This window comes from Camelus bactrianus, chromosome 2 (genome assembly GCF_048773025.1).
Source record: "Camelus bactrianus isolate YW-2024 breed Bactrian camel chromosome 2, ASM4877302v1, whole genome shotgun sequence".
Lineage (NCBI taxonomy): Eukaryota > Metazoa > Chordata > Mammalia > Artiodactyla > Camelidae > Camelus > Camelus bactrianus.
In genome coordinates this window covers 135,317,297-135,333,128 of record NC_133540.1, presented here as the reverse complement: position 1 = coordinate 135,333,128, position 15,832 = coordinate 135,317,297, and the positions used below count along the sequence as shown (strand labels likewise).

Sequence of the window (15,832 nt, the reverse complement as noted above, 5' to 3'; positions counted from 1 at the left end):
GACAGGTCCAAGGAGGGCTTCTTGCTGTGAAGCCCTGAGAGCCAGCAGCTGCTGTGCACAAAGGGCACGGGCACACGGAGGTGGGCTGAGGGCACCTGACAAGAGACGCCTGGCTGGCACAGAGCCCCATGAGCCCCAGAGCCAGGGTGAAGCCTGAGGCTGGCAGCAATAGGCTTGGAAAACAGGTGAGGGTGGGGGTGGCTGCCACCTCAACCCCAACCTTCATCTCCAGGTGTGACCGTCCAGGGAGGCAGCTGTGATGGTGGGGTCGCGGCGGCTGGCTAGCCCAGAAAGCAGATGCTGTGGGCAGGGTGGTGAGGACCTCCCTATGGAGGCTGAGGGGAGGGGAGCAAAACGCAGTGATGGAAAGAACTAGAAGCCAGAGAGGTGAGGTATAAAAATCTGTATTTATGTTACAAAGACAGAATGGTACAGCACAGTCCCTCCTGGCGAGCAGGTGGGTGGGTGGCCCATCTCTCTCCTGCGAGGATCTTGTAACGTGCCCACCTGGCCAGCACCAGGCCCCCAGCCGCCCCAGACTCTGGCACAGAACCTGCCCTAGTGCCCTAAACATGGCCAGGGGGTTGGAGTCCTGTGTGCCCAGTGGTGGGGAGGGGACTCCAGGTCAGCTCCCAGAGAGAGACTGGCAGGGGTGGGGGAAGCTGCCTCAACCAGCAGATGGGGACTGTCTGGGGCAGACAGGATGGTGGGGCCCTCAGAGAAATAGGTGCATGGCTCTGTCTGCCCCAGGAGAGCAGGCCTGGGCACCGGGCTTCTGAGACCTAATCTGCACTGGCAACCTCCCCAGCCAGCTGGGCCTGCACTGAGGGTGGGGGCCGCCTCACAGTGAGGATGCGGGCCCCAACCTGAGCCTGGGGTTCCAGGATCTCAGCCGCCAAGTGCCACACTGGCCCACATGGGTGTGGGAGGGCACACAGAGAGAGGGTGCAGGCACCCCAAGTGGCACTATTCTGGTCACGTTTGCTTTCCACAGACCCCACAACAATCCTCTGGGTCCCTGTGGCCACCAGCAGGGGCCAAGTGTGTGAGCAGCTCTAGCACCAGACCCTTGCTGGTGTCTGCTGGTGGTGGGGAGTGTTAGCGGGACCCCAGCACCTCGAGGAGGGCCAGTGAGGCCAACTCCCTGGTCCACATGGGAACTGGGGTGTGAGAAGCCATGGGCTAAGCTGCCAGAAGGCCAACTGAAGGACACAGCTGGTCACCTGGGCAGGACTCTGCTGGCCAGAGGTGGGAGCAGAACCTCCCCCAGGTGTTAGGGGTGGGGTGGTTAGAGAGCTGATGCTTTAAGAATCCAGGACACAGACCATCCCAGAGGCCTACAGCTGGGTCTCCTACAGCAGGCTCTTACACACAGGTGTTCCTGCCCTGCCCAGACGGTTTTGGGGTCCTTGCCAGAAACACTTGGTGGGCATGCTCAGGCAGATGGGAGAGGCCCCTTCTGGGCACTACAGACCCCATCGGAGCTGGAAGGAGATGCTGACAGAACAGTTTTCCTTGCAACCACCAGCACAACATGTGGTGGTCTCCCAACTCCATGCACTGTCCCCCTACAAGCCTGCTCTCCACAGCCATCCCAGGCCCCGGTAGGGCAGGTCCTATGCCAGAGCTGTCCCCAGGAACCTCTTTCTGCCTCATCAGGCCACCCACCCTGGGGTATCCATCTGCATGACCAAAGAGAAACACAAAATTTAACCCCCACGATCTGGAAATTGGTTACAATGCACCAGAGAGGGGAGCAGACACTGCTGTGGGTCAGCCCCACAGCCCTGCCACCCGAATATTGCTCTGTGGTCCCCGGGGACAAGGATTTTGAGAACAAAAGGCCAGGAGAAGCCTCCTAATGCCCAGGCCTGACCACCCGGGGTGAGCGGTTGTCTTCAGCAGCTGCCAATGTTTGAAATCTGGAGCCCTTGCCCCCAGAGGAGAAGGGAGGGTTCGAGCTGGGTACAGGGAAGAACTTATTTCTCTGGGTAGCAGGCCACTGACCAGAGGCCAAGCAGCACAGTGGGGGGCGGGGGGCAAAGAGCACGGCCCCTCCCGCCAGGTGACAGAAAGCAGCCCTGCTGTCACACAGCCCCCACCTGACCTGGCCTGGCCGTCTCACTCCCAGGAAGCCCTGGCTGCCAGGAGGGGCTGCCCACGGCGAGGAGCCCAGGAGGGCACCTGTGGGGCAGGTGGGGCATCCCGTGAGCCACATGGAGATGCTGGTGGTGGTGGTCGGGGTGGGGCCACACACAGGACACAAGGCACACTTGGACGACGGTGACAGACGGACAAGTCCCTGAGACGCTGGGTCGCTCCCACCCCTCAGCAAACAAGGACGCAAGGACGGCTAGGAAAATAGAGTAGAAAAATCTTGTACAGGAAGCAGGCGGCACCACCGACAGCACTTGGCCGGGAGTCTCTAGAGCTCTTCCTTCTTTTGAAAACATCTCTCTCTTGTTTTTTGGGGAAAAGCTTCTCTCCCGGGAGCCCTGTTCTGGGCTGCTAGGCAGTGCAACAATGTTTTGTTTTGTTTTTTTGTTTTTAAGGGAGATGAGAGAGCCCTCTGAGGACCCAGTGGTTTCAACCCCTGCCCCCAGCACTCCTCAGCCCCTGCTGGGAGGAGAAGTCCCCCTCCCTGTACAGACTGGGCAGGTGAGCCAGGGGTTGGAGGGGGATCCAGGCACAGGCCAGGGGCCAGCATTTGCCCATCTGACCCCTGAAGGCCCCAAGGACATGTGCTCTCTGAGCCCCCGGGACCTCTGGGTCCAGTGACCACGTGTCTACATGTGTGCATGTGTGTGCGGGCAGGCGTGTGTGCCTAGGCGCGTGCGTGCGTGTATCTGCGGGATCTAACAACAGAGCAGAAGCCACCCAGCTTGGAATGGGGTGGCCTGGCAGCCCCTGGGAGCCCAGCCCCAGCTCCTGACACCTGCGGGTGCAAAGGTCCCCTCCACCCACCTGCCCCAGGCTGCTCACCCGAGTCCCGCCCTTCACGGATCCCTCTGTCCACGCCTCAGGAGCCTACGTGGACCGACAGATGGATAGACGGACGGACGGAGAGCCACGCCTTCCTTCTTTCCTCAGTCCATTCTTTTCTCCTGGGATCCGGGGAGGGGGTCTGAGCTCCCCGTGGTGGTCATTAAGCCCCTCACACGGCGCCCGCCGAGGTTTGCAGCAATGATATTTAATACTTCTGGAATGATTAGGAATCTGAGAACAGACCGTGGGCGGTATGCTGGGCTCCGGGCCGTGGCAGCCGGCCCGCCTCCTGGAGGGTCCCTGCCCAGGCGGGAGGAGCGGGCGGCGCGGCAGGCCCTGACCAGCAGGTGGGCGGAGGCAGGCAGCCCGGGTGGCAGCTGGAGCTTCCAGAATGGCACAGCAGTGGGCCCGTGGAGAGGCTTTCAAGGACTGGAGGGCAGACACACTTGGCCAGGCGGGCAGACGGGCCAAGGAGCAGAGGGCAGGGCCTACAAGAGGCCAGGGTGGCCAGGCCGCCTGCAGGGGGGCCCGAAGCCGCCGTCACTGCCGCCGCCACTCTGCAGGCTGCAGTGGTCATCCACGTCACTGCCGCTGCCAACGCTGTCCAGCTCACCGGGGCCAAACTCCATGCCCTCTACGTCCACTTCTGGGGAGAACGGAGGAGGGGGTCAGACATGGCGAGGGCGCCAGCCAGGGCTTCGGAAGCACACTGCCCAGCCCGAGCCCAGCTCTGGCCCTCCTGGGCGCAGGCCACAGGGCCTCTGTGCCTCCCAGTCCTCATCCCCGCCACTCTGCCACCTCACGCAGGGCACTCCGAAGTGCTGGGAACGCGCCGTAACACGGGCACCAGCTGCCCACTGCTTTCGCCCCACCCCCGCCCCAGGCTGCCGCCCTGCCCAGTTTCCCACCAAGGGCTGCACAAAGCCTGCACCCAAAGGACTGTAAGGGCTGTGCCCACGTCCCCACCTTGCTCTGAGTCGTCGGTGGAGACGGCAGAACCTGTGCTGTCTGTGCGCACGCGCTCCAGGCTCTGCACCGACAGCTGCTCCAGGCGCCGCTTCAGGAAGCGGTGCTCCCGCTGCAGCTGCTCCTTGATGCTCAGTGCCCGGCGGTCCTGCTCCTCCAGTTTCTGGGGGCAGGGGAGCTATGACGGGGGTGGGGCACCCTCCCCACACCAGGACCCACACTAGGGCACAGAGGCCAGAATAGGTTCCCCATCCCCCACCATGGCCTAATGCACCCCCTTCTCCCCTCTACCAAGCGGTCATACTAGGTGTCACCTTCCAGCCCTGTGCTCTGTGTCTGCTGACCAGCTTCACAAGGCCCACAACCACTAGCCAGCTCGGCCAAGCCAAGTCACACGTGGGCCTGAAGCCCTGGAACAGTGCCGCCCGCCCAGCCCTGGGCTGACATCCCCTCCCGACAGTCCTCCCCACAGTGGCTCTTCCTGCACAATCTGGCTGCCCAGCCTGCGCTGCAGAGCCGCGCCCTCCCCCTCACCTGCTCCACACCTTCCTGGGCACTGAGATGATGCCTGCTCTGTGAGGGCCCCCGGGCCCCCGCTGTGCCCCATCAAAGCTCCTGCCACCCTGCCTGGGGGAGCCCAAACCTCTGCAGGGTGAGGGGAGGACTGAGACCCACCCTCGTGGCCCAAGTGTCACAAGACCCCCAAACCAGCAGGTCTCAGTCTCAAGGCCTCAGGGGCCCAGCCTAGGCAACGTCTCCCTCGGCCCACACCTCACTGCCACCCCTGGAGATCAACTCCTACTCTGCCCCTAGAAACTCCCCACCTCAGGGCCACCTGCTTCCCACTGGCCTCCCAAAAACCGCATCAAAGGAACCCCCTCCCTCCCCTCCCACCCAACTCTTCCCTCCACCTGCTGCCCCTTCAGCCTGGGGCCCAGCAGGGGCAATCTGCAACCCACCACCACCTCCCACTCCCACCCCACAAAACCCACCCTGTGCCTGCCACTACCTTGACCCTCAGCAACTCCTGCTGCTGTGCCCTCAACCGCTGGAGACCCCCGGCTCCCACTGTGCATCTGCTGGGCGGCTCCCCACCCCACAGGCAGGCCCTCTGGCCACTCCCCCAGGGTGCACGGGAACTGGCTGGGGTCAGCCGAGGTGTTGGGGTGGAGGCGGGGGCGCAACACGGCTCACCTTGATGTGCATCTTGGCACGTTTCAGGAGGCTCAGCGTGGTATGGCGGGTGCTGTCAGGGCCCAGGGGCACCAACTGCTTGAGCTGCTCCAGGTAGAGCCTGAGTTTGGCTCGTCTGAAAGAAACAGAGGCAGAACAGTCAGGCAGGACGGCTCAGCCTGTGGGGGCAATGACGTTGCAGTGGAGCAGCCAGAGAGGCCTGGGGGAGGGTGGGAGGTGACCAGCCAGACTCCTGCACGGACCTGCCGAGGGTCCTCTCTGGGGCTCCCCTCCCAGCCTGGCTAGCAGCTCTCCCAGCCCCCTGGAGCAGCCTGGCACCCACAGCCCTCTGGAAGCCCAGCCCGTGTGACCAGCCAGCCCACCAAGGCCCCCAAGAGCCTCAGAGTGCTACAGCCAGGCCCTAAGAACCCCAGCTCACCCCACTGTCCCCACCCTCTGCAGTGAAGTTCAGGAGTGGGGGGGCAACGTGGCGGGAGGAGAGGCGCACGTGCTGGTCAGGCTCTCCAGGAGATCCAGGGGGCCCCAGACAAGATTTCCATCCCCCACCTTGCTAAGTGCAGGTCACTCTCGTCACCACAGAAGCATAACTCCATCCAACCCAGGGAGGGCCACAGACAAGCCCCTCCACCTGAGTTTGGGATCCCTTGGGAAACTGCTTTGTTCTAGATTTTTGTCCTTGTGTCCTTGCAGATGAGTGCAGTTTCCCCACGAAACCGGAACCGGGAGACTCGATGGCGTTTGCTCACAGTAGGGGCCTCAGGCAAGGAGCCGTGACATGCATCTGCCCTCCTTCCCTGGCTCCTTTCATCTGGGGGGAAGGCTGGCGGGGATCAGAGGGTGCAGCTAAGGCTCACCCCCAAAGCTCACTGATGGTCCGGGGCTCAGCCATATCCATGTGTCCCACTGGGGCCCCTGCAGGCTGCCCAAGTGGTCTCCAAGCGGAGATGCTCTGCTCAGGCTGCTCTCAGGAACCGGGAGGGGAACCCCAAGGACATGGGGCAGGGGGCTTCTCTTTGAGGCTCTGACAACCCGCTGTCCAATGGCCCTGCATCACCAGTGCCAGCACAGGCTCCTTCCCCCAGCGGGTGCCAACCCTGGTGGTTCGACCTTTACATCCATACATTCCAAAGCCCCAGAAAATCCAGAATCCCCTAGCTTTTGGGAGGGAAGAGGGCATGGATGGGCAATTCCTTTGGACAGAGGGGGTCCCCGAAACACAGGGAAGGAGGGGACAGCTGGTGTGGGGCAGGAGCCCATCTGCAAAGCAGTGATAACAGCCCCACCCCAGAAGAGGAGGGCTGACCATGCTGCGACCGTGGACAAAAGTCTGCCACCCACGTCCACAGGGCACCCTCCCACTAACTAAGTACCTCCCCACCTGGCACCTCAGCCCATGGCACCCGAGGCCTAGACTTCTCCAGGTGAACTCCAGTTAGGCCTTAGAAAGAACTTCCAGGACATGAAACAGGCTGTGCTCTGCCACCAGGCCACACAGACCTGGGCCCCGGGGACCTGCGTTCAGAGCCAGCTCCAGGCTCTGTCTTAAAGCCACAGAACCTTCAGAGAGGAGCCCTAACTCCACACACACACAGGGCTGGGGAAGGGACATGCCAGAATCCGCACAGCCCCCCAGAATCCGAGACCCTCAGCCCCTCACCTCCAAGGTGCAAGAACTGTGGGGCAGGCAGCCCGGAGCTGCACCAGCAAACAGCGCTCTGTACTCAAGGACAGCTCGCTGATCAGAGACCCCCTCCCGACGGCCCTCCAACCTGCCACCTGCACTAAGTTCACAAGTGGAGGTGCTGGCCCACTGGGTCTATAGCAAATGGCAGTTCTCACAATCTACCATTTGGGTACATATGCAGTATGCGATCTTTGCAGAACACTAGAAAATGCAAATCAAGCGGGAAAAAAAACAAACGAAAAGTACCCCCAAATTCCACCGCCCGGGGACAGCTGCACCATCGTTTTAGTGTGTTCTACATTTTCATGTCATGAACGTAAGTGAAGACAGTCAGCCCACCTATGTAAAAATATAAAACCACCTATGTGACAAGTGACCCAAGGAAATTCCAAATAATCAAGCAGCAGACACACACGAGAGACTCAGCAGGACACAATGAAGCGCAGGAAGCATGTGTCTCCAGGTGACGTGATTAGCAACGTTTATTTCTTTGGCTTTGGCTTTTTTTTTTTTTTTTTGGTATCTTCTATGCTAAAAAACCCCACGTTACTTTTACAGTAAAAAAACACATTTGTACAAGAAAGAAAAAACACAGCTAAAAGACAAATAACAGCAGGAAAATATCTGCAAACACGTAACAGACAAATAACTAGTACTTATGACATTTGAGCTCATACATCAAAAACAAAAAGAGGAACATTTTAACGTGTAAACGGGCAACGGACACAAACAGGCAAGTTGCAGAACACAAACAGCTAATCCAACACAAAATTGGCTGCACCTCACAGTGCTCTAGGAAACTGGGAAGCTCACCAAGGAGACGCTAGTTTGGGCTGAAATGGAAAGGTGTGCCTAGCCGTCGGGCTGGCCAGCGGGTCAGCTCCAGCTTCCTTGGTGGGAGAGCACTCGGGACAGCAGTTCTGAAGGGCCACCAGGGCGACTCAAACCCTCGACCAGCAATTCTGCTTCTAGGGTTTTGGTCCCATAAACCTAACCCCCAGCACCAGACCCAGCAGGCTGCAGCCCCGTCTGTGTTTCCCAGGGGGCCGTCACTAAGAACCCTGCAGTACAGCCACATGTCCTGTGTGGACACCAGGATGAGGGGCGAGGAGAACGCAGACACAGGTGGACAGCACTCACGTGGGGTCAGGGGAAAGGTCAAGTTAGTAAACAGCAGGTAGCAAGGTCCTGCCCCTACCCTTCGGTACCCATGTGGAGGAGGAGGACGCAGCCTTGGCCTCCCAGCTGCCTAAGACACTGTCTCTGGGGTGGGCACAGGGAGGTCCAGAGCATCAGCGTCGTACATGAACAGACTGCTTCAGAAATAAAAAAGCAGAGGCTTCTCAAGAGGCAGAGAGGACGCTGGACTACATCCGTGCCACGTTCAACACTGGATGCCATGCCCAGCCAACCCCCAGAAGAGCACCCAGCCAGGACTGCAGGGCTGGGAACCCGCTCTGCCAAGGGCTAGCTGAGGAGCCCTGCCCTTCTGAGCCCCAGGGCCCCATCCCTGTGGGGAGTGGGCATCCCCAACACCTCCCGAGAGCTGGATGGGGTGCCAAGGACCTGCAGCTACACTGGGCTCTCGCTAAGCCCTCCTCTGAAGCTGCTACAGTGCCCCAGGCCCTCCGCCAGCACCCCATGGCTGCGCCCAGCATTCCTGGGAGCTTTGAAAACCCACGCTTCCTGAAGGAACCTGTGTGGATTCAGAAGGCAGAACCTGCCTATGGGAATCACTGCAATCGTGTTAATAGCAGCTCCTGCCTCCAGCGGCTGCCCACAGCCCAGCCCTTGACGCCGGCCCTAGCCAGCTTTTCACCAAAAGCCCTCAGCTCCCGAGAACAGGACCCAGTGCTCCCGGGCCAGATCCCACAGCACCGGAGAGGCAGGGTCTGGCAGAGCCACACTCTGAACCTCCCCAGGCCGCGCTTCAATCAGTGGTTCCTCAGCAGGTGGGATGGGGAGCAAGGCAGCTCCCCTGTATTTCCTAGTTGTTGGGAGGCTCACAAGGCCTCGCGTGGCTGCATCAGGCAGGCAGGAGTACCTGCGAGGCAGGCCTTCCTCAGAAGGGTCCACTCAGGACCTCGGTGACCATTCCTGTGCTGGGAAGAGGTGAGCAGGGGCTCAGCTGAGGGCCCCTCCAGACCCACACTCAGAAGCTAAAGCTTGGAGCTGGGCTGAGGAGGGGTCATCCTGCCAAGGAACACGTGGCCTCAAGACCCCAAGTCCCCCAGGGTCCATAGCTGAGCGCTGGCCCAAGCAGACCCGCTGGAGCTGCTGTCTGCATGGGAGGACAGGGAGGGGAACGAGAGGTCAGGGTGGGCCTAGGGGTGGCCACCGGCTCAGAGCGCTGATGAAGGGAAGACCCGCAGGCCCTATGAGGCACGCCTCCAGGGAAGGCGGTGTCCAGGGCCTGCCTCCCGGGGGGCCAGCCAGGTGACCCAGCTTCCTTCCTTCCTTGGGACAGCACACAGCCCTTCCTGTGGCCAGCAGCCAGGAGCATCCGGCATCAGCATCAGGCAGCCACAGGTACGGCCATGACTGAGGTCCCCAACAGGGTCCCAAGCTCCAGGACTGTGTGCTTCTCAAGGCTGTCCACACCCAGGAACAGAAGCCCCCATATGGGGCTGGGGGAGAGTGCACACATACCCCAGGCTACCCACCTGCCCCACCTCTGCATCTCAAAAGGGCCCCGTAAGGCCCAGCCTCAGGACAGGCTCTGGGAGGCCAGGGTCAAGGGGCAGCTGCAGGGGTCAAAGACCAGCCTTTGTCTTCCTCCGCAGGCTGCAATGCTCTTGCCACCCACCCTCCCCCATCATCCCCCGCTGCACTGAGGGGCTGTTCTCCCAGGTACCACCCGGGGAAGCCTCCCCCAGAGCACCCCCAGGCCGCCGGTCCTACTCAAGGCTGGCTGTCTCCCCCGACCTGGGAGCAACCCCAGGGCCTGCCTGGCTCTCTGGGCCCATGCTCTTGCCCCACCTCCATGGTCTCTCAGGAACCCCACAAATGCACAGGAGTAGTCCAGGAAGTGCAGCTCCTCCAGGGAACACGGCGTCCTGTCCCTGCTCAGCGCCCGCCCAGCAGAGGCCCCAATCCCAGGGGAGCGGAAATTGGCGCTGCCGTGGGCGTAGATGCAGGGGGTGGGGACACAGAGAGCGGCCAAGCTCCAGGTCAGGTCAGGAGAGCTCATCTTGCATGCAGACCCCAACTCCACCCCACTCCAGCCTAAGAAAGGAGTGAAGAGCTGGCCCATTCCACAGAAGGGAGCAATGGTCAGGACAAGGCCACTGCCTGGCATTCCGCAGGGAGTCATCCCCCCGCCCCCCGGCATCAGGGCTCCTGCCTCTGGGGCTTCTGTCCCCACCCACAGCTCCTGGTGGCCCGCTGGGATCAGCCATGAGGACGCCTGTCCACAGGGGCTGACCTGCCCATGCCTCACCCCCGCTGCAGAGGGAGGCCTGCAGCCAGAGCAGCCAAGCCAGGGCCAGCCCGGGGAGGGAGGCCGGCAGGGGAAGACGCAGGGTCCCGGGGCAGACCGGGGCTGGAGAGGAGCCTCCTGGGATGACAGTGCTGCCCCTCCTGCCTCTCACTGCAAGCCCCCGACTCCTGACAGGAGGACCGCAGTGGACTTGGCCCCGTGGCCCATGGGTGGGCACCAAGTGGACTCCCTTGGATCCTGCCCCGGGCCAGAGCTTCCCACCAGCCTCAGGTGGCCTGGGACTGGCTGCCCATCCCACTGCCTGCAGGCAAGACTCTAGTGGGAACTCCTGGGAAGGCAGGCCCCAGGGTGCAGGGGGCCCCAGACCAAGAGGGCCGAAACTTCCTGGTGGGACGCTGATCCTAAGAGCTAAGGAGCTGCTCCTAAAAGGGCTCAGACACCCCAAAACAGCTGGAGCTTCTCTTCCCGGCAGCCAGCCATGACCGAAGCACAGCACAAGGGACCCTGCCCCAAGTTCCTGACCCCCACCTTGCTCTGGGCTCTAGGCTGAGTTCCCAAGAGCAGGGCTTGGACCCCCCACTTCTTCCTTCTGGTGTGGGAATGCCTGAGAGCAGAGCCCGGCCGCTTCCGTCAAGACTGATCATTCCCAAGACGAGGGCACAGCCCGGCAGTGCGGTGAGCCACGCACGGGCACAGACGCAGGGAGTCGGCTAGAAGCTGGAGGTGGGGGGACAGGAGCTCACTTACCTGTGCTTTTCTAGTTCATTGTGTGAAGACCTGTTTAGAGAGACAGAAAGACAGAGTTCACTTCACCACCCTACCACCAGAGCACAGGAATGATGGCCCTGCCCAGGGGTCTGGGAACCTGCAGACAGTTAAGGGGAGGGGCTGGGCCCCAGAATGGTCCAGGCCAGGGAGGGCTGGGGCAGGTGAGCAGCTGCTGACCAAAGACTGGGGGACCTCACACCCAGTGACAAAGACAGAACACACAGAGGTGCCCAGCCAGCAGGAGGGTCTGGGTCCCCCTCAGAAGGGGAGGGTGAGGCCCAAGGAGCCGCAGTAGCCAGTCCAGGGGCTGACCCACCCTGTACTCCCAGGGCTGCTTGGGCACTGAGCCACCTGCCTTCTTGGCTTCCTACTCCCCGAGGCTAGTGGTGTCCTGGAAGCCACCTGGGCTGGCACAGAAGGTCAAGGAGAGGTAAGCACAGAGGCCAGGACTTCAGCACACAGGCATCCTGTCCCACCATCACCAGCTAGAACACCAGCCCCACCCTGTCGGGTTCACGCTTACAAACCACCATATCCATGGGGACACCCGGGAACAGAGTGGCCCTGGCACATGAGGGATCAGCCCACAAGGGGCCTCTGAGACACTGAAGATGGGTGCTTCCTGGGCCAGTGGGGAGACCAGGCTGACCCTTCTGCTTCCTTTCAGGACCATGGTCTGGCAGGACTGGCCTCTCTGGGGCAGTGGCCCCATCTGCTACCCAAGCCCTGCCTGCCTGGCCCCCCAGACAGGAGCACAGAGTCTGAGTACCACAGCATTCGCCCTGCAGGACTGGGAGTGGACAAGGAGGCAGTGCAGCCAAGCATCCAGTTCCAGGTCACCCTCCCAGTCCAGGCAGGAATCCCGCAGACCCAGCCAGGGCTCCTAGGCCTCCCCAGGACACCCCACATGTGGGCAAAGGGTCCAGGCCCCAGACCATGCCCTGTGCCCCATGCCCCCTACCTCTCACTCCTTCCTGGAGCCTCTGCTGGCCTCTGCCTGCCTGCCCTCACTCTCTCCTGCTCCAGGAACTCGGGAGTAGGTGTCTCTGGTCCCTTCTCCTGGGGCCTGCCCATCTTGCCTGCCTCTGCCACCTGCCACGGTTTGTGGTCCCACCATAGCCAAGTGGGGCCCATGGCTTCCCCTCCTCCCACCACGGCAGCAGGCTCCTAGGCCTACCTGTGCAGCCAGGGAGAGCCTCCAGACCCAAGCTCCAGGGCCTCGAGGGCCTGCTGGTCACATGGGCTGGGCAAGGAGCCTCAGAACCTGTGCCAGGGCTGGCCAGGGCCAGGAGAGGGCACAGCCATCAGGCTCCCTGCCGGCCTGAGCTGCAGCCTGATGCTTCAGGTCTACAGGTCTGCTCACTTGTGAGGGAAGTGCAGGTTAGTGAGAGTTATCCAGTGTAGATAGAGCCTGCCGACCTGCCCCTCACAGGCTGGACTGGACCCACTCCTAGAGGAAGGGGCACTGCTCTGGCAGCCGGGGATGCAGAGGGGCCCAGAACCCTCTCGAAGCTCCTTCCTGGTCCAGACACTTGTGGAGCCTCATAGGAAGATTCCTCACCTGGGTCCCAGGAGCACGGTGGCCTGGGGAGGGAGGCAACCCCTGGCCAGGGCTGTGCTAAGCATGTTCCCAGCACTGCCGTTTGCCCCATGTCAGTCCCTCGAGGAGGGCATTTTGCCCACTTTCCTGTAGGACCGGACCCCTGGCAGGCCGGCTTGGCCCCCTCCTGCTGAACCACGGCCCTCGGAAGCCGTTCCTGTAGCCCTGGCAACCATGGGGGCCTCTGTCTCCCCTACATGCTGCCCTTCTGTCCCACCAGCCACCCTTCATCCCGGTCCCTGCACAGCCCATCCCGTTCCCTCTCCGTAGGGGGTCGCAGAGCCTCACAGTGTGGAGTTGCCCTGCCGAGCCAGGTTCTGGACCCTCTGGGCCCTGCTCTGCCCTGGCCCCTCATCCTCTGGATGGGGTAAGGCCCAGTGGGGCCAGGACAGCTGCGTGGGGCCTGAAACACCAGGGGAGCCAGGCTCCACCCAGAGGAGCAGCTAGGAGGTGCATCCCGGCTCAGGAGACCCTCTCTGTCCCTCCCAGGTGCCTATAAGATCTCCATCCCAGCAGAATGCAGGAGGCCAGGATCCCACCTCTGAATAGGAGTCCCAGAGGTGGGAGGGTGGCCCCAGGCTACTAGTTCAATCTCGCTATGCCACAGTTTCCTCAGCCCTAAAATGGAGATAAAAGTAACATCTCCTTCACCAGGTTGGGTGAACATTAGCTAGCATGTGCCTGAGAATCTCACTTGGGGTTCTAGTTATTGGCTTTGGGTACCTCATGCTGTGGGAATAAAAGGTCATAGCGTAGAGTTTTCCATGGGTGGCAGGGTGCGTAGGACAGTGATCACCGACAGCAAGGCCTGGCTGGCTCACTGAGGACGCCTGTGACAGTGGTGTCCCCCGATGCGAGCATGTCCTTTCCCAAACTGTCCCCAGAAGGGGAACAGGGGCTGGTACTCAGAGGCTGGGACTCAGAGGCATGTCCAACCAGAGCAGATGGAGACTCAATCAATTCCTTGCCAGGCCCAGGGCGCCAGGACGTCACAGGGGATGGGTCCTTGTGCCAGCCTTTCTGTTTCCCAAGAAATGAGCAGGCCACAGGAATGAGCCGCACCCTCTGCCAAGGGGCCCCAAAGCCCCCTGGAAGTGCAGCTCCCAGCCTAGTGACATGGTCCAGGGCCAAAGTGGGCCCCTGGACAGTGCCAGGTGTGCTGCGGTCCCACGGCAGCCAGGAGAATAGAATCCCATGGGAGCCCTACTTGAAGGTCCTCACTCCCCACCCAGGCACGTGCACCCCAGCCTTCAGGCTTCTACAGCTTGGATCCAAAGCCCGGGGAAGGAAAGGGATAACAGGCAGCAGGATGGGCTGCTGCACAGCAGTCTGTGACTTCTTCCGGCCCCTTAAAAAGGGAGTTCTGTCCCCAAGAAGGGGACCCTTTCACTGGCCGCTAGAGTTTCACTTGTGCCAGGAGGCCGGGTGGGAGCGGTGGGCACCGTGCAAGCGGTGGGGGCCCAGGGCAGGGCCTCCATGAGTCTGCTTCGTGCAGGCCCCTGGGGTCCGGGGACTCAGCCCAGTAACGGGGCTCGGCCCTTGGAGACAGTCGGAGAGATGCGGCCCAGCCACCCGCGGCGAGCAGAGGTCAGGGCGAGCAGCCCCACGCTGCTCTGAACGGCGCCTCAGTTTCCCCAGACCCGCAAGGCAACGGCCTGCGACCCTGACAACTTTTTTCCTGCCCGGAAAAGTCCAGAACAACTCGGGGGCGGGGAGCGGCTGCGGGACGAGACCCCGGGCGGCGGGCGCTGTACGCGTGGCACTGTTTACGCGAGAGGCCGAGGAGGCGCGGCCCGCAGGAAGATGGCGACGGCGCGGGCGGGGCCGGCCGGGAGGGGCTGCCGAGGCCCAGGCGCGCCTCCTCCTCCAGGCTGGCCGCCGGGGCGTACGGCGGTGGCCCGGCTGCGGGCTGGGATCAGGCCGGGGGAGGGCGCTCGGGGGCCGTAAGCCCCCGGCCCCAGGCCTGGGCGGGGGCGCCGCGCGAGGGGCGGTACCTGTTGTTCGGGGCCTTGCGCACCAGGCCGGCCGCCTTTGTTTTCTTCCTGGCGAAGTCGCCGTCGAAGGGCAGCACCGAGGCGTAGCCGTGCTCGGCCTCTGCGGAGAGACGGCGCGGTCAGCGGGCCCCCGCCCCGGCCCCGCCGCCCGCCCGCCCGCGGCCCGGCGCACAAAGGGGCGCGGGCGCTACCTCGGTCCCTGCGCTCCAGGTACTCGGCCGCCTCCAGCAGGATCAGCAGGGAGTTCAGCTCCATCCTCCCGCCCGCCCGCCCGCGCGCGTTCCGGGACGGCGGCGGCCGCTGCCCGGCCCGCTCCGGCCGGCTCCGCTCGCCGCCCGCCCCGCGCGCCCGGCGGCCCCACTTCCCCGACTCCCGCGGACTCCCTGCGCGCTCGGCCGCCACCCTCCGCCTCGGGCCCTCAAATTGACACATAAGGGCGAGCGGCGGCCGGCTCAGCCAATGGAAGTAGGCACTCCGGCTCCGGGGGCGGGCGTTGGGCCGGCCCGGGGCCAATGGGAACCGGCCGAATGCCTCGGGCCGGACCGAGAATGTTGACAGATGCGGAGCTTGTTTCCGATAGGCTCGCCGCAGTAGTAACAATTTAGAAGCCCAAGCTTAGCAACAGCACGTGGTGGCCCGGCCCCCGCGCTCGCTGACTGGCGGTCGGCGTGCATGTTAAGTAGGCGCCGCGTGCCGATTGGCCCAGAGCAGTCTATGTAAAATAGGTTCCAAGGACCAATGGCGGGCGGCAGGGCGCGCGGCCAATGAGGGCGCCGCGGCCGGACGCGTTGCCGAGAGGAAGCTGAGAGCGGTGGGACGGCCCGCCGTCCGGCCCTGCGCGAGAGCCCGTTAGGGCGCGGGGCGCGTCGCGAGCGCCAGGCCGGTCTGCCGCGTGCGCATACAGTGCGCAGGAATGTGCCAGCCTCGGACCCGCTGCCACACTGGCTCAGAGGAAGCACGGGACCTTGCGGTCTCCTCGGGGGTCTCCCGTGGGGCTGCAAAATGACCGCCTTCCCTCTGGACACAGCGTGACCCCAGAAAAGGCTGAGTCTTGGAGAAGGGGCATAGACGGTGTGAGCCTAAGAGCTAGGCCTCTCGATGGGGAAACTGATCCCCGGGGCAGGAGGGATCCCTCAAGAGCTCCCCAGTGGACCTTCGGGCTGAAGGAGGGGTCTGAGACGATAAGGGAGGCAAAGCTCTGC

The 15,832-nt window shown here is 62.8% G+C and overlaps 1 protein-coding gene across 1 annotated transcript; it reads right to left on the bottom strand.

Annotated features, from left to right (window-relative positions):
- Positions 1 to 388: 388 nt before the first annotated feature.
- MXD4 (MAX dimerization protein 4) lies at positions 389 to 14,988 on the bottom strand. Its single transcript, XM_074351838.1, has 6 exons — positions 14,822 to 14,988; positions 14,631 to 14,730; positions 11,016 to 11,045; positions 5,146 to 5,260; positions 3,952 to 4,114; positions 389 to 3,631 (listed from the first exon to the last, which is right to left on the bottom strand). The coding sequence occupies exons 1-6, from the start codon at positions 14,883 to 14,885 to the stop codon at positions 3,474 to 3,476; spliced, it is 630 nt and encodes a 209-aa protein (XP_074207939.1). The 5' UTR covers positions 14,886 to 14,988; the 3' UTR covers positions 389 to 3,473.
- Between the last annotated feature and the right edge of the window lie 844 nt (positions 14,989 to 15,832).